General features: G+C 36.6%; 1 protein-coding gene across 4 annotated transcripts in view; it reads left to right on the plus strand.

Moving 5' to 3' along the window:
- The window catches only part of MAPK10 (mitogen-activated protein kinase 10), a 355,433-nt gene that overhangs the window by 184,606 nt on the left and 146,442 nt on the right, over positions 1 to 24,385 (plus strand). For 3 of the 4 annotated variants that reach the window (XM_065877702.1, XM_065877699.1, XM_065877700.1), the window contains one exon: positions 21,641 to 21,810. In XM_065877702.1, the coding sequence (XP_065733774.1) occupies positions 21,689 to 21,810 (122 nt within the window). In that variant the 5' untranslated portion in view covers positions 21,641 to 21,688. Of the gene's footprint in view, positions 1 to 21,640; positions 21,811 to 24,385 lie in introns of those variants that run through there. The other variant, XM_065877703.1, reaches the window with a different exon arrangement.

Below are 24,385 nucleotides of genomic sequence, written 5' to 3' on the forward strand. Positions count from 1 at the left end.
AATCTGTGGCTTTAAAAAATTATATCATATTTATAATTTTTTCACTGTTATCAGTAAGAAATCACAGAAAATAAAATTGCCAGGTAGTTATTTATCAACAGTAAATATGTACATTATCTGTAGTAGTATTAACCTTTTTTTCTTAGTTGAATTATTTGAAGAACATGGGATTCATTGAGCTACTCCTATTAATTTTGTTGCTTTTTTCTTTAAAAAAGATCAAGCAGCTTTTGCAGGCAAGAGGTTTCTTGTAATATTCTGGAGAGAAATTTGTCTTAGACGATGAAAAAATAATCTTTAGTTTGCACTTGTATGAATCCTTTACAAAAATATAGACTGACAGGGAATTGAAAGTGCAAAAGCTCTTGATCCTCCTGAGAAATAGGTAAGCCTTCGTAGCCTGCTTTTCTCAATTAAATAAAGAAGGGCAGAACTATTAAATTTCACTCTATGAATTTTTTTAAAAATTCTGTGAAAAGTGCTATTTTTGGAACTCTGCTGTACTGAACAGTATAGGGCTTTATACACATGAAATATAAGAAATATATACACAGAGAGATAATGTGTGTTGGGAAACCTAATGCACACCCACTGGTGTCTACAGCGTTTACCACATCCTGATTTGTGTTACCATTGGTTGTACAGGTTTGTGTTTTCCCCACTCAGTGGTGACTCCTCTGGGGCAGGGCCAGGGCATCTTCATCCTTGTCTTCCAAGCCTGGAATTCTATCTTAATTCAGTAAATGTTCAATAAATGCTTTTGGGTAAAAGAGGGTAAATAAAAACTCAGAAAAACACTGTGTCCTGAGTGGAAATTTGCTTGCCTTTCAAAATCAAGTCAACTTCTCAACATCTTACCATCTTGTAAGTGTATATTAATATATTTAATTGTATTTTGGTTAATTTGCTAATCATAAATCAGTGTTAGTCTAATATTTCTCTAAAAAGTTATTAACTTATTGTCCTCTCTAAATGTTTACTGATGCATGAGTTGGTTATGAATCATTTAAAATGATTTCTTGATTTTCAGAAAGCCTGAGAGATAGAAGGTTCAAATCAGTGAATCAACAATTATGAGTCTAAGTAACACTAGAAATAAAGGGACTGAGCTCAGTGGGCTTCTTTCTGTTAGGACATAGAAACCCTTCATGCCTTCTTACATTGTCTATGCAATGAGACATCTACACATCGACTGATTATTTATTGATTCCATCATTCATTTATTCAACACATCTTTACTCAGTGCCTATAACATGTATCTATAACTTGTAGAAATTAGGGATACAGGGTGAGTATGGTTACTCTCCTCAAAGAACACACTGTCTAGTCTAAAGCACAGTAGTGAGTGGCTAGGCTTATAAACATAAGGAAAACCTATTCTACTTTGAGTTAAAAACCTCAGTGGTAACTATGGGCTAAACAATAACGAGTGAGAAAAGAAAACACCCCAATACTTACCAAATGCTTACTATGTATGATGACTTCACTAAGATTTTATTTCATTTAATCTTTAGAGTACCATTAATTACCAAGACAGAATTCAATTATGTTTTATTCTGGGATTGGAAATCTCAGCCATTATACTAGAAGGTCTTTCTCTAGTCCCATTATGAACTTTTTGAAATCTTCTATCAGTTATACAGTGTTTTGACTGAAGTGAGTAGCAACTAAATATAACTAAGAAAAAAAATACTATGATTAAATGCAAAGAAGCTTAAGATTCTATTGGTCACCAGTAGGAAAAAAAGACTTTTATATATATTCCAAAGGACAGTTGTGATATATAAGGTCTAAAATATTACTGGGGATATGACAGAAATAGCAGTCTCTTTGTAGAGCTCTTACTAACAAAATTGTTCTTCAGTGTTTTTTGAGGTCTTAGTGGTTTTTGGTATAGCACCTTGTTAGATTATGATAGCCAAGACTGAGCATGTTGAATTTTTTCTAGTTAAAGCAATGCTTTTCTTATAATAGATATAAAATATTACTAGATGAGTTGACTTGTTAACTAAATGTTATTTTGCTACTCTAATGTCTGGATAACAAAAGCAATATGTGTGTATATATAATAATTTTCCTAGCCACAGATGATGGATGTTCTAAACAAATAAAAACTTAACTCTTCAGCAAATTTCAAAAGAGTAAATTTAGTGTTACATTTGTGTCTTCTACCTTGGGCAGTTTTTTTCTTAAGATTTATTAACTTATTCCAATTAATAAATAGATTCAGTTATGTTACTAAATCTTATCTAACAAAATATGTACAGGTCCTACTTAAGATTTGGTTCTGTAATGATGAACTTCTCTGTATTAGTTTATGAGTATGTGTTTGGTTTGCTTGAAGCACATAAAGTTCGGACTTGACTTCTTCTTGAATGATCTTGACCTGAATGTAAATGTAGCTTAATACTATGAGTTTAATTATGGTTGAGGTAGTAATCAGTTTAAGTGAAGTTATCACTTATATCTGTCAAAATTGTTATGCTGTAAAATATCCCAGAATTATCTGTGGTTTTTCAGTGTATAGTTAATAATGCTGTGTCAGAAAATCACCAAATTGTGGATTTCATTTTAATCTATATAAGCGTTCCTAAGAAATCAACTAATTCCTTAAATACACTATTTTAATTTATTACCCTTTGGATGTTAAGACTTTAGAAAATATATTAAGTGATGATTTTGCTTTTCTGCACATTTTCTGAGGTTGTGGTGTGTGATAAGCAAAGGCTGACTTTTTCAGTAGGTTAAGAAAAATAATGTCCACTTTTATTCTGAGTTCTAAAAACAGTACTAATCAGGAATGTGTCATTCAACTCTTCTATTGTTCACCTTCTCTAAAGGTGAATATTTATTTGGCTGTTTACTCGATACATCTCTAACTCATTCTAAAAAAAGGCAAGGTAGTTACAAAATGCATATTTAAGAGAAGAAAACCAATATGTTGAAGAATGTGTAATTACTAAAATTAGGTATAAATTAGATCTTTTTATAATTGTACAATGAGAGAACAGTAATAATATCATATAGGATTTAAGAATAATATTCTTTATGGTATAAATGAAAATAAGACTTTAATGTTCCATATTTTTTAAAAATAATGTATATTTTAGTTCCACTTTGATTCAGAAATTTTTTTTTAACATCGTTACTGGAGTATAATTGCTTTACAATGTTGTATTAGTTTCTGCTGTATAATAAAGTGAATCAGCTATATGTATACATATATCCCCATATCCCCTCCCTCTTGTGCCTCCCTCCCACCCTCCCATCCCACTCCTCTAGGTGGTTACAAAGCACCAAGCTGATCTCCCTGTGCTATGCAGCTGCTTCCCACTAGGTATCTATTTAACATTTGGTAGTGTATATATGATAATACTACTCTTCACCTTGTCCCAGCTTACCCTTCCCCTACCCCGTGTCCACAAGTTCATTCTCTACGTCTGTGTCTATTCCTGCCCTGCCCGTAGGTTCATCAGAACCTTTTTTTTTTTTTTTTAGATTCCATATATATGTGTTAGCATACGGTATTTGTTTTTCTCTTTCTGACTTCACTCTGTATGACAGTCTCTAGGTCCATCCACCTCACTACAAATAACTCAGTTTCATTCCTTTTTATGGCTGAATAATATTCCATTGTATATATGTGCCACATCTTCTTTATCCACCATCTGTTGATGGACACGTAGGTTGTTTCCATGTCCTGTATATGGTAAATAGAGGTTCAGTGAACATTTTGGTACATGACTCTTTTTGAATTATGGTTTTCTCAGGGTATATGCCCAGCAGTGGGATGGCTGGGTCATATGGTAGTTCTATTTGTAGTTTATTAAGGAATCTCCATACTGTTCTCCATAGTGGCTTTATCAATTTACATTCCCACCAACAATGCAAGAGGGTTCCCTTTTTTCCACACCCTCTCCAGCATTTATTATTTGTAGATTTTTTGATGATGGCCGTTCAGAGTGGTGTGAGGTGAAACCACACTGTGGTTTTGATTTGCATTTCTCTAATGATTAGTGATGCTGAGCATCTTATCATGTGTTTGTTGGCAATCTGTATATCTTCTTTGGAGAAATATCTATTTAGGTCTTCTGCCCCTTTTTGGATTGGGTTGTTTGTTTTTTTGGTATTGAGCTGCATGAGCTGCTTTTAAATTTTGGAGATTAATCCTATGTTAGTTGCTTCATTTGCAAATATTTTCTCCCATACTGAGAGCTGTCTTTTCATTTTGTTTATGGTTTTCTTAGCTGTGCAAAAGCTTTTAAGTTTCATTACGTCCCATTTGTTTATTTTTGTTTTTATTTCCATTTCTTAAGAGGTGGGTCAAAAGGATCTTGCTGTGATTTATGTCATAGAGTGTTCTGCCTATGTTTTCCTCTAAGAGTTTGATAGTGTCTGGGCTTACATTGATGTCTTTAATCCATTTTGTGTTTATTTTTGTCTATGGAATTAGGGAGTGTTCTAATTTCATTCTTTTATATGTAGCTGTCCAGTTTTCCCAGGAACACTTATTGAAGAGGCTGTCTTTTCTCCATTGTATATTCTTGCCTCCTTTTTCAAAAATAAGGTGACCATACGTGCATGGGTTTATCTCTGGGCTTTCTATCCTGTTCCATTGATCTATCTTTCTGTTTTTGTGCCAGTACCATACTGTCTTGATTACTGTAGCTTTGTAGTATACTCTGGAGTCAGGGAGCATGATTCCTCCAGCTCCATTTTCCTTTCTCAAGCTTGCTTTGGCTATTTGGGGTCTTTTGTGTTTCTGTACAAATTGTGAAAGTTTTTGTTCTAGTTCTGTGAAAAATGCCAGTGGGAGTTTGATAGGGATTGCACTGAATCTGTAGATTGCTTTGAGTAGTATTTTCACAACATGGATTCTTCCAATCAAAGATTGTGGTATATCTCTCCATCTGTTTGTATCATCTTTAATTTCTTTCATCAGTGTCTTATAGCTTTCTGCATACAGGTCTTTTGTCTCCTTAGGTAGGTTTATTCCTAGATATTTTATTCTTTTTGTTGCAATGATAAATGGGAGTGTTCCCTTAATTTCACTTTCAGATATTTCATCATTCATATATAGGAATGCAAGGGATTTCTGTGTAGTAATTTTGTATCCTGCTACTTTACCAAATTCATTGATTAGCTGTAGTATTTTTCTGGTGGCATCTTTAGGATTCTCTATAAATAGTGTCATGTCATCTGCAAACAGTGACAGCTTCACTTCTTCTTTTTCAATTTGGATTCCTTTTATTTCTTGTTCTTCTCTGATTGCTGTGGCTAAAACTTCCAAAACTATATTGAATAAGAGTGGTGAGAGTGGGCAACCTTGCCTTCTTCCTGATCTTAGTGGAAATGGTTTCAGTTTTTCACCATTGAGGACAATGTTGGCTGCGGGTTTGTCATATATGGCCTTTATTATGTTGAGGTAAGTTCCCTCTGTGCCTACTTTCTGGAGGGTTTTTCTCATAAATGGGTGTTGATTTTTGTGAAAAGCTTTTTCTGCATCGATTGAAATGATCATATGGTTTTTATTCTTCAATTTGTTAATATGGTGTATCACATTGATTGGTTTGAGTATTTTGAAGAATCCTTGCATCCCTGGGATAAACCCCACGTGATCATGGTGTATGATCCTTTTAATGTGCTGTTGGATTCTGTTTGCTAGAATTTTGTTGAGGATTTTTGCATCTATTTTCATCAGTGATATTGGCCTGCAGTTTTCTTTCTTTGTGACATCTTTGTCTGGTTTTGGTATCAGGGTGATGGTGGCCTCATAGATTGAATTTGGGAGTCTTCCTCCCTCTTCTATATTTTGTAAGAGTTTGAGAAGGATAGGTGTTAGCTCTTCTCTAAATATTTGATAGAATTTGCCTGTGAAGCCAGCTGGTCCTGGGCTTTCTTTTGTTGGAAGGTTTTTTTTTTTTTTTTTTTTTTTTTTTGCAGTACGCGGGCCTCTCACTGTTGTGGCCTCTCCCGTTGCGGAGCACAGGCTCTGGACGCGCAGGCTCAGCGGCCGTGGCTCACGGGCCCAGCCGCTCCGCGGCACGTGGGATCTTCCCAGACCGGGGCACGAACCCGTGTCCCCTGCATCGGCAGGCGGACTCTCAACCACTGCGCCACCAGGGAAGTCCTGTTGGAAGGTTTTTAATCACAGTTTCAATTTCAGTGCTTGTTATTGGCCTGTTTATATTTTCTATTTCTTCCTGGTTTCTGTCTCAGAAGGTTGTGCTTTTCTAAGAATTTGTCCATTTCTTTTAGGTTGTCCATTTTATTGGCATATAGTTGCTTCTAGTAATCTCTCATGATCCTTTGTATTTCTGCAGTGTCAGTTGTTTCTTCTCCTTTTTCATGTCTAATCTATTGATTTGACATTTCTCCCTTTTTTTCTTGATGAGTCTGGCTAATGGTTTATCAATTTTGTTTATCTTCTCAATGAACCGCCTTTTAGTTTTATTGATCTTTGCTACTATTTCCTTCATTTCTTTTTCATTTATTTCTGATCTGATTTTTATGATTTCTTTCCTTCTGCTAGCTTTGTGTGTGTTTTTTTTTTCTTCTTTCTCTAATTGTTTTAGGTGTAAAGTTAGGTTGTTTACTTGAAATTTTTCTTTTTTCTTGAGGTAAGATTGTATTGCTGTAAACTTCCCTCTTAGAGCTGCTTTTCCTGCATCCCATAGGTTTTGGCTTGTCGTGTTTTCATTGTCATTTGTTTCTAGGCATTTTTTGATTTCCTCTTTGACTTCTTCAGTGATCTTTTGATTATTTAGTAGCGTATTGTTTAGCCTCCATGTTTTTGTGTTTTTTTCAGATTTTTTCCTGTAATTGATGTCTAGTCTCATAGCTTTGTGGTCAGAAAAGATATTTGATACAATTTCAATTTTCTTAAATTTTGCAAGTTTTTATTTATGACCCAAGACATGATCTATCCTGGAGAATGTTCCATGAGCACTTGAGAAGAAAGTGTATTCTGTTGCTTTTGAATGGAATGTCCTATAAATATCAATTAAGTCTATCTGTTTTAATGTGTCTTTTAAAGCTTGTGTTTCCTTATTTATTTTCAGTTTGGATGATCTGTCTTTAGTGATAGTGGGGTGTTAAAGTCCTTTACTGTGATTGTGTTACTGTCGATTTCCCCTTTTATGGCTGTTAGCATTTGCCTTGTGTATTGAGGTGCTCCTATGTTGGGTGCATAAATATTTACAGTTGTTATATATTCTTCTTGGATTGATCCCTTGATCATTATGTAGTGTCCTTCTTTGTCTCTTATAATAGTCTTTATTTTAAAGTGTATTTTATCTGATTTGAGAATTGCTACTCCAGCTTACTTTTGATTTCCATTTGCATGGAATATCTTTTTCCATCCCCTCACTTTCAGTCTGTGTGTGTCCCTAGGTATGAAGTGGGTTTCTTGTAGACTGCATATATATGGGTCTTATTTTTGTATCCATTCAGCCAGTCTGTGTCTTTTGGTGGGAGCATTTAATCCCTTTACATTTAAGGTAATTATCAATATGTATGTTCCTGTTTCCATTTTCTTAATTCTTTTGGGTTTGTTATTGTAGTTCTTTTTCTTCACTTGTGTTTCCTGCCTAGAGCAATACCTTTAGGATTTGTTGTAACGGTGGTTTGGTGGTGCTGAATTCTCTTAAGTTTTTTTTGTTTGTAAAGGTTTTAATTTCTCTGTCAAATCTAAATGAGATCCTTTCTGGTTAGAGTAATCTTGGTTGTAGGTTTTTCTCTTTCATCACTTTAAATATGTCCTGCCACTCCCTTCTGGCTTGTAGTGTTTCTGCAGAAAGATCAGCTGTTAACCTTATGGGGATTCCCTTGTATAGTATTTGTTGCTCTTCCCTTGCTGCTTTTAATATTTTTTCTTTGTATTTAAGTTTTGATAGTTTGATTAATATGTTTCTTGGCATGTTTCTCCTTGAATTTATCCTTTATGGGACTCTCTGAGCTTCCTGCAATTGATTGACTATTTTTTTTCTATGTTAGGGAAGTTTTCAACTATAATTTCTTCAAATATTTTGTCAGACCCTTTCTTTTTCTCTTCTTCTTCTGGGACCCCTATACTTCAAATGTTGGTGTGTTTAATGTTGCCCCAGAGGTCTCTGAGACTGTCCTCAATTCTTTTCATTATTTTTACTTTATTCTGCTCTGTGACAGTTATTTCCACTATTTTATCTTCCCAGTCACTTATCCATTTTTCTGCCAAGTTATTCTGCTATTGATCCCTTCTAGAGTATTTTTAATTTCATTTATTGTGTTGTTCATCATTGTTTGTTTGCTCTTTAGTTCTTCTAGATTCTTGTTAAATGTTTCTTGTATTTTCTCCATTCTATTTCCAAGATTCTGGATCATCTTTGCTATCATTACTCTGAATTCTTTTTCATGTAGACTGCCTATTTCCTCTTCATTTGTTAGGTCTGGTGGGTTTTTACCTTGCTCCTCATCTGCTGCATATTTCTCTGTTTTCTCATTCTGTTTAACTTACTGTGTTTGGGGGCTCCATTTCACAGGCTGCAGGTTCATACTTCCCATTGTTTTTGGTGTCTGACTCCAGTGGATGATGTTGGTTCAGTGGGTTATGTAGGCTTCCTGGTGGAGGGGACTGGTGCCTGTGTTCTGATGGGTGGGGTGTATCTTGTCCTTCTAGTGGGCAGGGCTGCGTCTGGTGTGTTTTGCAGTGTCTGTGAACTTATTATGAGTTTAGGCAGCCTCTCTGCTAATAGGTGGGGTTGTGTTCCTGTCTTACTAGTTGTTTGACATGAGGCGTTGAGCACTGGAGCTTGCTGGCCATTGGATGGAGCTGGGTCTTAGTGTTGAGAAGAAGATCTCTCGGAGAGCTCTTGCCGATTGATATTATGTGGGGCCGGGAAGTTACTTGTGGTCCAATGTCCTGGGCTTGGCCTTCCCACCTCAAAGACTCAGGCCTGACCCCCAGCTGGAGCACCAAGATCCTGCCAGCCACACGGCTCAGAAGAAAAGCAAGAGAGCATAACAAAAAAATAAAAACAAAAACAAAACCAACAGAACCCTAGTATAAATGGTAAAGCAAACCTGTACAGACAAAATCACACAAAGAAGCATATACATACACACTAAGAAAAAAAGGAAAAAATATATATATTTAAAAAAAGGAAGAGAGCAATGAAACCAATAAGCAAATCCATCAATGATAAACACTAAATACTATACTAAGATAAAAATAAAACCAGAAACAAATTAGATGCAGAAGGCAAACCCCAAGTCTGCAGTTGCTCCCAAAGCCCACTGCCTCAATTTTGCAAACATTCATTGTCTATTCAGGTATTCTTCAGATTCAAGGTCTATCAAGTTGACTGTGAGTATTTAATCTGCTGCTCCTGAGGCTGCTGGGAGAAACATCCCTTTCTCTTCTTTGTTCACACAGCTCCTGGGGTTCAGCTTTGGTTTTGGCCCCACCTCTGCAAGTAGGTCTCCCTCAGGTGTCTGTTCCCTGCCCAGACAGGAGGGTGTTAAAGCAGCAGCTGATTAGGGCTCTCTTGCTCATTCAGGCTGGGGTTAGGGAGGAGTATAGTAGTCATAATCAGAATGTGGGGTGAGCCTGTGGCAGCAGAGGCTGGCATGACGTTGCAACAGCTTGAGGTGCACCGTGTGTTCTCCCAGGGAAGTTGTCCCTGGATCTTGTGACCCTGGCAGTGGTGCGCTGCATACGCTCCGGGGTGGGGTGTTAGTGACCTGCTCTGGCACACAGGACTCTTGGTGGCAGCAGCCACAGAGTTAGCAGTTCATGCCAGTCTCTGGGGTCTGAACTGATAGCTGTGGCTCACGCCTGTCTCTGGAGCTTGCTTAGGCAGTGCTCTGCTTTCTGTGGGCACACTGGGAAGGAATCTCCTCTCCTCACACATGCCAAAACAAAGGTCTCTTGCCTCTCCAGCAGGTCCAGACATTTTCCTGGACTCTTTCCCAGCTAGCTGAGGAGCACTAACTTCCTTCACTCTGTCTTCATACAGACAACCCCAGTCCTCTCCCTGGGGTCTGACCTCCAAAGCCTGAGCCTCAGCTCCCAGCCCCAACCTGCCCCAGTGGGTGAGCAGACAAGCATCTCAGGCTGGTGAGTGCTGGTCGCCACCGATCTTCTGTGTGGGAATCTCTCTGCTTTGCCCTCTGCACCCCTGTTGCTGCACTCTCCTCCATGGCTCCGAAACTTCCCCCCCACACACCCACCATCTCCGCCAGTGAAGGGGCTTCCTAATGCATGGAAACTTTTCCTCCTTCACAGCTCCCACCCAGAGGTATGGGTCCCATCTCTATTCTTTTGTCTCTGTTTTTTTCTTTTGCCCTACCCAGGTACATGGAGATTTTCTTGCCTTTTGGGAAGTCTGAGATCTTCTGCCAGCATTCAGTAGGTGTTCTGTAGGAGTTGTTCCACATGTAGATGTATTTTTGATGTATTCGTAGGGAGGAAGGTGATATCCACGTCTTACTCCGCCACCATCTTGAAAGTCCAATGTTCCATATTCGTAAATGTAGCATTTCAATTTTCCCTTCCAAAAAAACAAAAGCGTGTTTTAGAGATAAGTCAGTGAAATCCAGATAACTCACTTTAAACATTTTGATTCTTAAATGAATTTTTATTCTCCTTATGATGAAACAACTTTTCCTCCTACCCTGAGAAAGTATTTTTTTTTAATTAACCGTTATTTATTAACCTTGAAATTTTGTCCCATCTTGATTATATAATACCTCTTATTATTGCCTATTTTATGCTTCTTTTTTCTTTATTAAAGACAAATTGCAGATATGCAGATCAGAAGTGTACATAGAATTCAAGGTGATTAGCTTAGTAGTTAGATCATTGTGATAATGAAGCCGGCATTCTAACTTTGATCCTGTAAGGGACAATTTAATATTAAGCTCCATGAGGACAGGAGCTTTATGTTCTCAGTGCTTAGAACATTACTTGGCACATTGTAAGGCCAAAAAAAAAATTTATTGAATGAAAAACATACTGCAATAGTGGATAGACCTCAAATCTCAGTAGCTTATTAGAACAAAAGTTTATTTCCTGTTATACAAAGTCTAGAACAGGTTGGTAAGGACTCTCCTCTATCTGGTGACTTAGGAATTTTATCTTCTGTCATCTTGTGACTCAGGAACTGCCATCTTGTGATGTCCAGTTAAGACATCACAGTGTGGAAAGAGGTGGATTGTAGAGGCACACTTCTTAAATGCCTCTGCATTTAGATGATACCTGCCACTTCTTCATGTAGTCCACAGGCCAGATACAGCAACTTGGCCCCAACAGAACTGCAAGGGAGCTGGGAAATGTAGTAGAGCATGTGGGTACCCACAGAGCAACTGTCTTTACCACAAATGAAAACACAGAAAAGTATTTTATTACCTGACCATTCTGAACCCTGTTGGTTATACATTGATTTTATAGCAGTATCATAGTGTCTTGGGATGGCACTATGGCCCAGGCCAACTTTCGGCTAAAAACATTCTAAAACTACTAATTAGCTATGTCTTTAAATGTTATCTAACTTCTCAATAATAATGACAACTGTAGTAGTAGTAATAGTAATAATAATAACAAACAACTTTTTAAAAAATAAATTAATTTTATTTATTTATTTTTGGCTGCATTGGGTCTTCATTGTTGTGCATGGGCTTTCTCTAGTTGAGGTGAACGGGGGCTACTCTTTGTTGTGGTGCGTGGGCTTCTCATTGCTGTGGCTTCTCTTGTTGGGGATCACGGGATCTAGGCACACGGGCTTCAGTAGTTGTGGCTCATGGGCTGTAGAGTACAGGCTCAGTAGTTGTGGCACATGGGCTTAGTTGCTCCACGGCATGTGGGATCTTCCCGGATCAGGGCTTGAACCCACGTCCCCTGCACTGCTAGGCAGATTCTTAACCACTGTGCCACCAGGGAAGCCCAACAACAAACAACTTTGTTGAGAGTTTCCTGTAAGCTTATACCATGCTAAGAGCTTTACATAGATTATCACATTTAACTCTCCCACTAATCAAAAGAAGTAGATTACAGGCATACCTTGTTGCATTGTGCTTCACTTTATAGTACTTCACAGGTACTATTTTTTTTACAAATTGAAGTTTTGTGGCCACCCTGCATTGAGCAACTGTATTAGTGCCATTTTTCTAACAGCATTTGCTCACTTTGTGTCTCTGTGTCACATTTTGGTAATTCCCACAGTATTTCAAACTTCTAAATTATTATTATATTTGTTATTATATTCTGTGATTGGTGATATTTGATATTACTATTGTAATTATTTTTGGGGGCACAATGAACTGGGCCCATTTAAAATGAGGACCTTAATTGATAAATGTTGTGTGTTCTGACTGCTCCACCGACAGGCTGTTCCCCTGTCTCTCTCCCTCTCCTTGTGCCTCCCTATTCCCTGAGACACAAAAATATTGAAATTAGGCCAATTAATAATCTTACAATGCCTTCTAAGTATTCAAGTGAAAGGAAGTGTTGTATGTCTCTCACTTTGAATTGAAAGCTAGAAATGATTAAGTTTAGTGAGGAAGGCATTGAAAGCTGATATAGGCCAAAAGCTAAGCCTCTTGTGCCAAATAGCCAAGTTTTGAATACAAAGGAAAAGTTCTTGAAGGAAATTAAAATCACTACTCCAGTGAACACACAAATGATAAGAAAATGAAACATCCTTATTGCTGATATGGAGAAAGTTTTAGTGGTCTAGATAGAAGACCAAACCAGTTACAACATTCCCTTAAGCCAAAACCCAATCTAGAGAAAGGCCCTAACTCCCTTCAATTCTATGAAGGCTGAGAGAAATGAGGAAGCTACAGGAGAAAAGTTTGAAGCTAGCAGAGGTTGGTTCATGAGGTTTACGAAAAGAAGCTATCTTCTTAACATTAAAGTGCAAGATGAAGCAGCAAGTGCTGATGTAGAAGCGGCAGCAAGTTATCCAGAAGATCTAGCTAAGATAATTAATGAAGGTGGTGATACTGAACAACAGATTGTCAACATAGACGAAACAGCCGTCTATTAGAAGAGGATGCCATTTAGGACTTTCATAGCTATAGAGGAGAAGTCAATGCCTGACTTCAAATCTTCAAAGGACAGGCTGACTCTTTTGTTAGGGGTTAATATACCTGGTAACTTTAAGTTGAAGCCAATGCTCATTTGCCACTGCAAAAGTTCTAAGGCCCTTAAGAATGATGCTAAATCTACACTACTTGTGCTCTAAAATGGAACAAGGCCTAGATGACAGCACATCTGTTTACAGTATGGTTTACTGAATAATTTAATCTCACTGTTGAGACCTACTGTTCAGAAAAAAGATTCCTTTTAAAATATTACTGCTCATTGACAATGCACCTGGTCACCCAAGAGCTCTGATGGAGATGAAATTAATGTTGTTTTCGTGCCTGCTAATACAACATCCATTCTGTAGTCCATGGATCAAGAAATAATATCCAGTTTCAAGGCTTATTATTTAAGACATTTTGTAAGGACATAGCTGCCATAGACAGCGATTCCTCTGATGGATCTGGGCAAAGTAGATTGAAAACCTTCTGGAAAGGATTCACCATTCTAGATGTCATTAAGAAAATTTGTGATTCAAGGGAAGAGGTCAAAATATCAATTTAACAGGAGTTTGGAAGAAGCTGATTTTAACCCTCATGGATAACTTTGAAGGGTTCAAGACTTCAGTTGAGGAAGTAACTGCAGATATGGTGGAAATAACAAGAGAACTAGAATTAGAAGTGGAGCTTGAAGATGTGATTGAATTGCTGCACTCTCAGACGAGGAGCTGCTTCTTACGGATGAACAAAGAAAGTAGTTTCTTGAGAAGGAAACTACTCCTGGTGATTATGCTGTGAAGATTGTTGAAATGGCAACAAAGGATTTAGAATAGAACATAAACTTAGTTGATAAAGCAGCAGCAAGATTTGAGAGGACTGACTCCAACTTTGAAAGAAGTTTTACTGTGGGTAAAATGCCATCAAACTGTTTTGCATGCTACAGAAAAATCATTCGTAAAAGGAAGTCAATCGATGTGGCAGACTTTACTGTTATCTTATTTTGAGAAGTTTCCACAGCCTCACCAACCTTCAGCAACCACCACCCTCTCAGTCAGCAGCATCAACATTGAGGCAAGAGCTTCCACCAGCTAAAAGATTATGACTCGCTGAAGGCTCATTATGGTTAGCATTTTTCAGCAATAAAATATTTTAAAGTTAAGGTATGTATTTTTTAATACTTAACAGACTACAGTATAGTGTAAGCCTAATTTTTATTTGCACTGGGAAACCAAAAAATTCGTGTGACTCACTTTATTGTGGTGATCTGGAACAAAACTCGCAATTTCTCCAAGATATGCATGTACTGCCCTCATTCCATAAATAAGGACAGTAGGGCTAAGATTGTAAAAAGCTTGCCCAAGGCCTCACAGTAAGGATTCTTAGATAAAAGCTGAATTTTTACCCTTTGCTGAAATCCTCACTCTAGGATTTCTCAAGTGCAAAATGAGAATACTAAGTCTTACATGAAATGATTTATTAGACACCCAGCACAGCATCTGGTCCTAATACTAGCTTGGTGCTTAGTAGGTATTCAAACAGTACTAGCTGTCTTCCTTTATATAAAAAGAACAGGCAGGCAGAAGCCATGCCTCCCTGCTCTACTATTGATTACTCTTATGTGCTTTTTCACATAATTGAAAATTGTGATTAAACATAATGTAAGTCTTAGAGTTTTTACTGCATTACTGATTTATAATAAGCCATTGATTCCAAAGAGTAACCATCTCTGGGCCAACCAACATAAAAATGATGTAGATTCCACACTGTAATCCTCCTTGAAGAGTAACACTTCAAGGAATTGAATGGGGAAAATATACTCAGGACAAAACAAAATCTAATCCTTAATGTCGTTAAGGATTATCTCAGATATCCCTCTTTAAAACTAATATGTAGATAATCTGATTTGGATTTTAAATGGATTGAATGCATGCCTTTCTGCCATAACAAACAGAGTAGCAGGCATTGTTTCTGCTGACTTTATATAACAATGTTGGAGGGGCAAGAGCAACTCAACATGCTGGCCATAACTGTAAGACTGAAGAGCTCAATATCATTTGTGTCAAAAGGAGAATCACCACTTTTGGCAGATACTTTTCAGTATCCAAACGACAAAATAATATCCAACAGATTGACCAGTTCATTTTCTGGAGATGCATTTGTAGCAAATTCATCTTAGCTATCCTGTTGAGCTAGATCAATGTTACATCCATAGCATCTTCAGTAGTGCCTGGCATATAGTAGGTGCTCTATAAACATTTAACAAATTCTAGGCAACTCTGAAAATCCAGCTTTCCATCAACAACACAAGATTGTCTCCTTCAGCCCTGAATTGTTTAGTGTTATGTTCAAACTCCAGGCTGAGACAATTGATAAATGAAAGAGAAGGATGTGTTATTCACTCATCTCTCTCAAGCTCTATTCCTACAGCTCACCTTATCATAAGAAACCACATCACTGTTCTAAGTTATTTTAGCTGAACTAGTGAATGGTTTAGTAAAAGAAGAACACATGTTTTGGAGTTGGACAAACTTTAATTCATATTAAGTGATAGCACGAATCAATAGTTCCAAGACTTTGAGCCAGTTAACAGCTCTGTATGCCACTTTCCTCATCTGCTGTTAGTGTTAAATATAGTATTTAACAGAATACAAAGTTCACCTTTACTAGGTAAGTGACTAATGTTGGTTCACCTTTCTTTCTCCCCTTGTCTTATTGAGCAGTGATATCATATGAAGCATATTTCTATGTCTTTGATGAAAAAATACTGTATCTACTGCCTGTTGTTTGATTCCAGGGTTATTATGTAAAGAACTACTGAATATTTTTTCCTGGGGTTGAGTGCTAGAGAAATTTTACCTTTCCTATGAACTACTGTATGGTATACTTTATGAAATTAATGAATCAAAACTTGCCACTCACTGTGGTCTTGTTGTCATGTTTTTCCTTTGGCTTGCTGGAAGCATGACACTAACTTTTGTGCTCAAGACAGTAGATGTTCAAAACTTAAGTCTTCTGGTAAAACAGTCATCTCTTAGCCTGCTTTATTTAACATTTATTCTTAAAACTGGATTTAATAGTTTTATTGTTTCTATATCTTTTATGGTGAGCTGCACAAATCCTTTCTGAAACCACACAGAATATAAATAATAAATGAATGAAGGAATAAAATGACTTGGTGTCACAGGTGTTAAGTGCAGAACTAATCCAGGCTTGGTGCTCTTTTCAGCTGAAACTGAAAGTTTTATTCAAGAGAAACTAAGGAAGCTTAACATCTAAAAATTCATAAACCTTAATGTTTCCTGTTCAGGAACTGACTAGCAGTAACACAGGCCAGTCATGCACAAGTGAAAATGGGGAGGGAGTGAAATACAGGTTATTAAGTCTGAGAAAAATGCAATCAAAGCTTTGGACACCGGCAGGATAAGATCAGTAATGTGGGACATTTTTCTTTTCAAACTCCATAGCTATGGGCTAGCACCTGAACTGATGATAGGAATCATGACACAAGCCCTTTCTTATAGGTCTGTGTAATATGCTGTCTTTTCACAGAACAGATTATATTCAAATTTCCTCTCTGCCTATCAGACTGCCAGCAGCAATAAAGTCTTCTTTGAATTTAGCTTAAAATTTTTTTGGCAGATAGGGGGCAGGGAGGAAATGAGTTTGCTTTGAATTTTTTCAAAGAAAATTTTATTATGTCAATATAAAATAAATCATTGAGTCATTTAAATATAAGATTAATATTCAGTGGGGGAATAAGTTACTTTTAAAATTAATTTGAATCAATGGTAGAATAGACTATTCTAAACCTGTAGTTATTTTGAGCCGTATTGATCTCCAAAAGTCACCACTGTGATGTTTTTCATTTTTAATATAACACTTCTGATTTATAATTAATTTAATCAACATCTTAATTTTTTCTCTGGAAAAACACTTTTCATTTTGACAAGCATTTATGAATACCTGTGAGTTTCATACATTCTTCCCAAATGTTTTAGTATAAATTTAATATAAATAGATGATAGAATGTTTATTTTCATGAGATAATTGAGAGAAAATTGACTGGACACTCTATTGTAATTGTGAGATAGGAAAACACATCCCAGGGAAAATGACAGCTGGACCTGCTTATAGAGGTGCTGATACCAAGGAAAGTCATCATGGCATTATTTTTAACTTCCACATCCTTTGTTTACTTGGTTTGACCTGCATTTCCTCCAGTTTTTGCCACTCCAACTAGCCTTTTTTGAATGATGACATCTCTTACTGTTCTCTAAAATAGTGGTTCTCGAAGTGTGGAACTTGTTAGAAATACAAACTCTTGGCCTTATCTTAGTCCCACTGAATCAGAAACTTTTCAGTGGGACTCAACAATCTATGTTTTACAAGCTCCTCAGGTAGTTCTGATCCATATTAAAACTTCAGAATCCCTGACTTAAACTATTGGCCAGTCATGCCTTCCCAGTACGAATTTCTGATTCTTCTGATTCTCATATCTCATATCTCATATCATCAGTTCTGTGATCTGAATAGGAATATACTAAAACATATAACGGGTGAAAAATCTCTTTGGCATTGATAATATTTTTCCGTAGTGTGCTTAATGGCATATTTTCATAGGCTTATTTTTATTTATTTATTAAATTTATTTATTAAAAAAATTTTTTTTGCGATACACCGGCCTCTCACTGTTGTGGCCTCTCCCGTTGCGGAGCACAGGCTCTGGACGCGCAGACTCAGCGGCCATGGCTCATGGGCCCAGCCGCTCCGCGGCATGTGGGATCTTCCCGGACCGGGACATGAACCCACCCATGTCCCCTGCATCGGCAGACGGACTCTCAACCACTGCACCACCAGGGAAGCCCCATAGGCTTAATTTTAGAGAAAAGTTTATATTTGAACTTTATAGTCATGATAAGACTGCATGGAAATTGAGGAAGGAAATTGTGTGTGTGTGTGTGTGTGTGTGTGTGTGTGTGTATGTGAATTCACATATTTTACAATGATGATTTTTAATCTTATTGTGAGAAATTATATGCTTTCAAATGGATAAAAAAATCACTGAGCAGCTCTTATTTTAAAAAATGTGTCAGGGCACTAGGTATTTCATTTGAATAGCTTTTGTTTCTTTTTGACTGGGAATACTTTTGTAGCTAAAATTTTGGTCTTAGTCTAAGCTCTATGATTGTTTTAACCATTTTACCAAACTACCACCAAGTCTGTATATAACTTCCCCATTACATAAAAAGTCCTGCTCCAAGGTATGCACTGGGAAAAATTACAGGGTACTTCTCAGGCGTGTGAACAATTGCTGTGATGAAATGATATACTCCATTATAGCACTTGGCCAGCTGGTGACTTGTCCTGAGTACCACGACTTCGTTAGTTCTTGAGTCTGGAGCAGCGGGTGTCTTTCAAATACTTGAATCTGAGATGTAGGGTAATCCTTGTCCTAACTAGGACTCTGGTTTCCAGTTTGTGTTTGCCGTGAACAATGGAATTTGGCAATACGTAAAGACACCAAGTGTATGTTCCCTGATGCAGAAGCAGAAATATTATTTCTGCTTCATAATAAGTGTTTTAGTTTCCAAATATCTCAGGCAGAGCTGTGTGATCTGTTTCACAGACTTCAGGCAGTCCTTCCACTCCAGTGTGTGATTCTCAATATGCATCAGAATACTTAGAAGCCTTATTAAAACAGAATGTTGGGCTCCGGAGTTCCTGATTTAATAGGTGTGGGGTGGGAGTGAGCAGCCTCATTTCTAACAAGTCTACAGGTGATGCTGATACTGATGCTTCAGGGAGCACACTGTGAGAATGATTTTCTAATGCTGCCTTTCTCAAAGTCAGATCCTCAGATCCTCAAATCAGAATCACCTGGACTGCCTAGTAATCTCCAAATCCTCAGGACCTATGCTGAAGACCTGAATCCAAATCTCCAAGGTTTTATGTCAGTGATTTGTATTTTATCAAGCTCCCCAGGTAGTCCAAATGTACACTCACATCTGAGAACCAGTTAGAGGGGAGGACTGGGCATATAGTTAGCCAGAGAAAACACAAATCAAGTCTCTTTCCAACATTACCAATTTTATACCATGACTTGGCATTCATGGTTGTTTTATACATAGTAGTTGGATGAATTAATGATAATGAATGAATGCAGGCAATTAGTTGCTACTCCCTGTTTGTTCCTAACATCTTTTCTTTATTCTGCTATAAAATATATTTTCCATATTTTAACTACTTGCTTATTTTACTGCCTCCATCTAGATGGGGAACTTATCTTTTTTTTGTATCTCCAGTGCCAGAAGTCTAGAACATAAAGGTCATTACATATGATTACTACATACATGCAATGCAGTTGGAATAGCGACGTTTCAGAGGTGAAGAGAATATGTGGGGAAAGGGAAATAGATTACTTCGGTTTGATGAGACTAGTGTGTGCTAAGAATTTTGTGGGTGGTCAGGAGCTAGAGTAGTACAGGATGTGAAGGGTCAGAACATGACAAATGGCAAGTCGGGCACTTTGTACCAAATTAACCTTGACAGATGAAATTCATTTGTTAGTCTAGCTCCAGTAGCTTTTTTACCTTTCCTTACCAAGGGAAAAAAAATGACTTTAGTAGGGTTAGTTTACTGATACATTAAAAAGTCTAGCGTAGAAATGGACTATGGTGTAGAGAACAGTTCCTGATACTGTAGTTGAAATAAAGGATCGTTATAATGTTCTTTTTTCTGCTATTGTCCACACCCATTGTCTAAATTCTAAACCCTGTTTAGTCTCCATGAATGGGCTCACAATGCCCTGATTCTTAATAGTGTTGTTTAATTTCCTATTCTGTACTTCATAGACTGCCTCCTGGATTTCAGACCTCTCATGATTTTATTTGTGAATTACCTGAATTTTCAGTCTCCATCCAAACAACCTAGATTACTAATTTATAGTCCACTCTGTTCTTTGAGGTCTGTGTGCATTTGTACTGGATTGTTGCTAGCATATGTCTCCCAGTCATAGGCTGGTGCCTGTCACGACTGTTCTGCTCTCAAGCCCATCTGGGGTCTTAAGGTTCTTGTACTAGATTCGTAGGTTTTGCCACCCTTGTCCACAAAGTCCCCATTGTATTCTCCTCATTACTAATGCTGCCTGTCTCTCATCCAAGAGCATAAAGGGCAAATTAGTTTGTACTCCTATTTCAATTTTTTAATTAGAAATGAAATGCCAAAAATGTCTAAGGAAATGGCTTTATTACCAACTACAGGTCCAGAGCCTAAGGAGGTTTAAATCTTCTTTCAGATTATGTGAGAATTAGATTTTCAGAGGTCAGTATATATTAAAACTGTACAAAGATCTTTAGTTTAGATTCTGGGCTCAGAACATTAAAGCCAGTTTTGTTTTGTTTTTTACTAATTAAAGCTTTGACATACTCAAAAGATGTAAGTATGTAATTATTCATTGTGTGGGAATGTCCCACTCATTGCAGGACAGCCAGCATTGGTCAATAAGCCACATCTTCTATTATTGTGGCACACCAAAACATGCCCACAGATCTCCCAAATGCCTGCTAAGGGTTAGTGTCACCTCTAAAGAAAACCACTGGTTTAGAGTATTCAATTTTCAAGTGCTGGAACTGGGAAGGAACCCACAGAGCATGTGAGTGCTCAAAACCTGAACAAAATCAGCAAGAAAGAGACGAATGACTATTGGGTAAACATCTGCCAGTGTGTGCCACAAGGAAAAGGCTAGATAGTATTCTGTAAGGTTCCTTCTCACTACAGAATCCAAACTATTTAATGTCATAAAAAGCAATGTAAGATCATTTATGGGTAAATAATAATCATGGATAATGGATATTTACATTATATATATTCATAAATCATGATTCAAAATAACAATTTCTTCAATTGCTAAATATAATTAATAGAACTTCTCTTATTGATAAACAAAAGATATAGCAATTGAGATACTTAAAATCTAAGCTGGCAATAAATAAAAAAGCTGTCATGTGGCAGTTTAGAACAGTGTTAGTAACTAAAATTTTTCAATGTTTAATGCAGTAGCGTTTTTGGTATTATTGAGAGCAAATGAAATCAACACTATTTAATTCAAATTTGCCTAATTAAAACTATGCATTATTTTATATCTCAGTTCTTTCTGAGAAAAGGATGTAGATACATTCTTTCATTCTTCCTCATATGGCTGTTATAACAGATGATCAGGGATCACCTCTGAAGTACCTAACATATTCTCTGGGGCCAGTATATGTTCAGTAGGTGTTTGCTGCATAAATAAATGGTTTTAATGAAACATTTCAGAAAAGACGATGCAGATCTAAGAATATTTTATCATAAATAGTTTTAATATTGAAAACAAATTTTTCTTTGCATTTTTTCTAAGATATTTTACTCCAGGTTATCTTACATGGACTGATATATATATTTTTTTCTGTGTTAAATGCAGGTCTATATAACTATTACAGATGACAAAGTATTAGTAATCATTGAAAGAACAGGCTTTTCTGTATCTCATTGTCATTCTGGTTTTTCTCTTGTCTCAAGTTTTTGTTGTTCTTTTTCACAGGGATTCGATAAACAAGTGGATGTGTCATATATTGCCAAACATTACAACATGAGCAAAAGCAAAGTTGACAACCAGTTCTACAGCGTGGAAGTGGGAGACTCAACCTTCACAGTTCTCAAGCGCTACCAGAATCTAAAGCCTATTGGCTCTGGGGCTCAGGGAATAGTTTGGTAAGTGGGATGGATTTAACTTCTATTTTTTGAAGGAACGTGCTGTATGTGTTGACTACATACACAACACGAACACACAAACACAAATAAATAGCATGACTTGAGGGGGAAAAAATCCATTCTACCAAAGAAAAATAAATTTATGAGCATTATTAGTAATTTACTACCCATTGGCTAACAATATGTACATCTTTGCTTGTGACTAGTTTTTCTAGTCACAAAAAAATCCATTATGCAACAAGCATAGAGAAACCAAGAAAACCAGAGGTTTTCTAGCTGTTGCTAAAGCATTTAGAAAATTTTATTTGGATGTTTTCACAGCACGAAATGAGGGAATATGTGTTCAGATAACCAGCAAGTAAAATTCCCTACAGTCTGAAGAAGTATAAATGAGATCTCAAATGTTCCAGTGACTTTTAAAGTTCAGTGTTTAAAATTCAGTTGCCTATTAGAAAAAGTGGCATTTAAAAAAAATGTTTGTTGAATATTTCCAAAATGGAAAGATCCTGGGCTCCTTAGTAACTACTCTTTTATGACATTTTGAGTGGCAAATTGAAGTGACGACAAATCAGGATTTGACTTACCTGTTATAAAACTCTTGCAAAAGTGATGATAGATTGATAAGGATTGTTTTTAGGTAGTTTTAACTTGCAGTTTAGCAACCAAATGTATTTAGTATGAACTTATTAGTATAATAATTTTCAGTTTGGTGGCTCACAACTATAAGTAAAAATTTAGGGCATGAACTATAAATATACACATATTTATTTATAAAGGATATTTACTTATAACAATATATTTGTTATGTGAATTACTGCTAAATTAATAATATCCATTTAAAAACAAAAACATCCCTTTTAAGAGATGAGATGAAGTTGAAATAAACATTATTTTAAAATAGATTTTGTTTTAAAACTCCCTTTTTCCACTCATTTGATTTTTCTCTTTTTTTTGGTGAAAGAAATCTAATAGGGTACAATTATTTTTCAAACCTTCATTTTATATTTCATAAGATGATTCTAAAATCTGGTTCACTTCATTTTTAAACATTTTTTTTTGTTTTTTTGAGACTATTTTTTAGAGCAGTTTTAGGTTCACAGCAAATGGATAGGAAGGTACAGATATTTCCCATATATCCCCTGCCCACCCACATACATAGTCTCCCCCAGTATCAACATCCCCCACAAGAATGGTACATTTATTACAACTGATGAACCTACACTCACACATCATAATCAACAGAACCCATAGTTTACATTAGGGTTCACTCTTGGTGTTTTACATTCTGTGTGTTTGGACAAATATAAAGTGACATGTATCCATTATTATGGTATCATACAGAGTATTTCCACTGCCCTAAAAATCCTATGTACTCCACCTATTCATCCTTCTCCCTACCCTTAACCCCTGGCAACCATTGATCTTTTTACTGTTTCCATAGTTTGCCTTTTTCAGAATACTGTATAGTTGGAATCAAACAGAATATAGTCTTTTCAGATTGGCTTCTTTCACTTAGTAATATGCATTTACGTTCCCTTCATGTCTTTTCATGGATTAAAAGTTCACTGAATAGTATTCCATTTTCTGGGTGTACCTTAGTTTATTTATCCATTCATCTACTTAGGACATCTTGGTTGCTTCTGAGTTTTGACAATTGTAAGTAAAGCTGCTTTAAACATTTGTGTGCAGATTTCATGTGGACATAAATTTTAACGATTCACTTCATATTGACAACTCATTTTAAGTTCACTCTCAGTGCCTAGTCAATGCAAATGGCAGAAGTGCCTGGTTGTTGCACTACTAAATCATTTACTAGCACTTAAACCTCATTTATCAAATATACCAATGCTTTTATTGAAATTCACCTAGTAAATTTCAATCTCTCCTAATGTCAATCAGTAGTTGTTTTTGCAATTTGAAGATGGAACATTTTAATATTTTAAAATAATGGGCCAAGTCTTTTATTTTGTAGGTAAACAGCTAAGTAAATTTTTATTTTCAATGTTTATTTGTTTATTTATTATGGTGCAAGGATGCAGGTGAACCTCTTTGTGACACAAAATAATTTCAAGGTGTGGTAGGCAGAATAATGGTCCCTCAAAGATGCCCAGACCATAATCTCCAGAATTCTTGATATGTTATCTTATATGACAAAACTTTTGACATATAACTTTAAGATTAAAGGCCTTAAAATGGGGCAATTATCCTGGAATATACAGGTGGGACCTATCTAATCATATGAGTTTTTAAAAGTGGAAAGAAAGACAGAAGAATGGGTCAGAGAGATGCAATGAGAGAGAAGGGATAAGAGTTTCAAAACATGGGAGGGACTTGCCTTATTGTTGCTGGTTTTGAAGATAGAGGAAAAGCGTCACGAGACAAGGATTGAGGTGGCTTCTAGAAGCTGGGAATGACTCTCAGCTGCCAATTAGCAAGAAAATGGAGACCACAGTCATACAACAATGAGGAATTGAAATTTGCCAGCAAATCCAAATGAGCAAGGAAATATATTGTCCTCTAGCACCTCCAGAAAGGAACTCAGCCTGCTGATATCTTGACTTTAGCCCCGTGAGAC

This window comes from Phocoena phocoena, chromosome 5 (genome assembly GCF_963924675.1).
Source record: "Phocoena phocoena chromosome 5, mPhoPho1.1, whole genome shotgun sequence".
Lineage (NCBI taxonomy): Eukaryota > Metazoa > Chordata > Mammalia > Artiodactyla > Phocoenidae > Phocoena > Phocoena phocoena.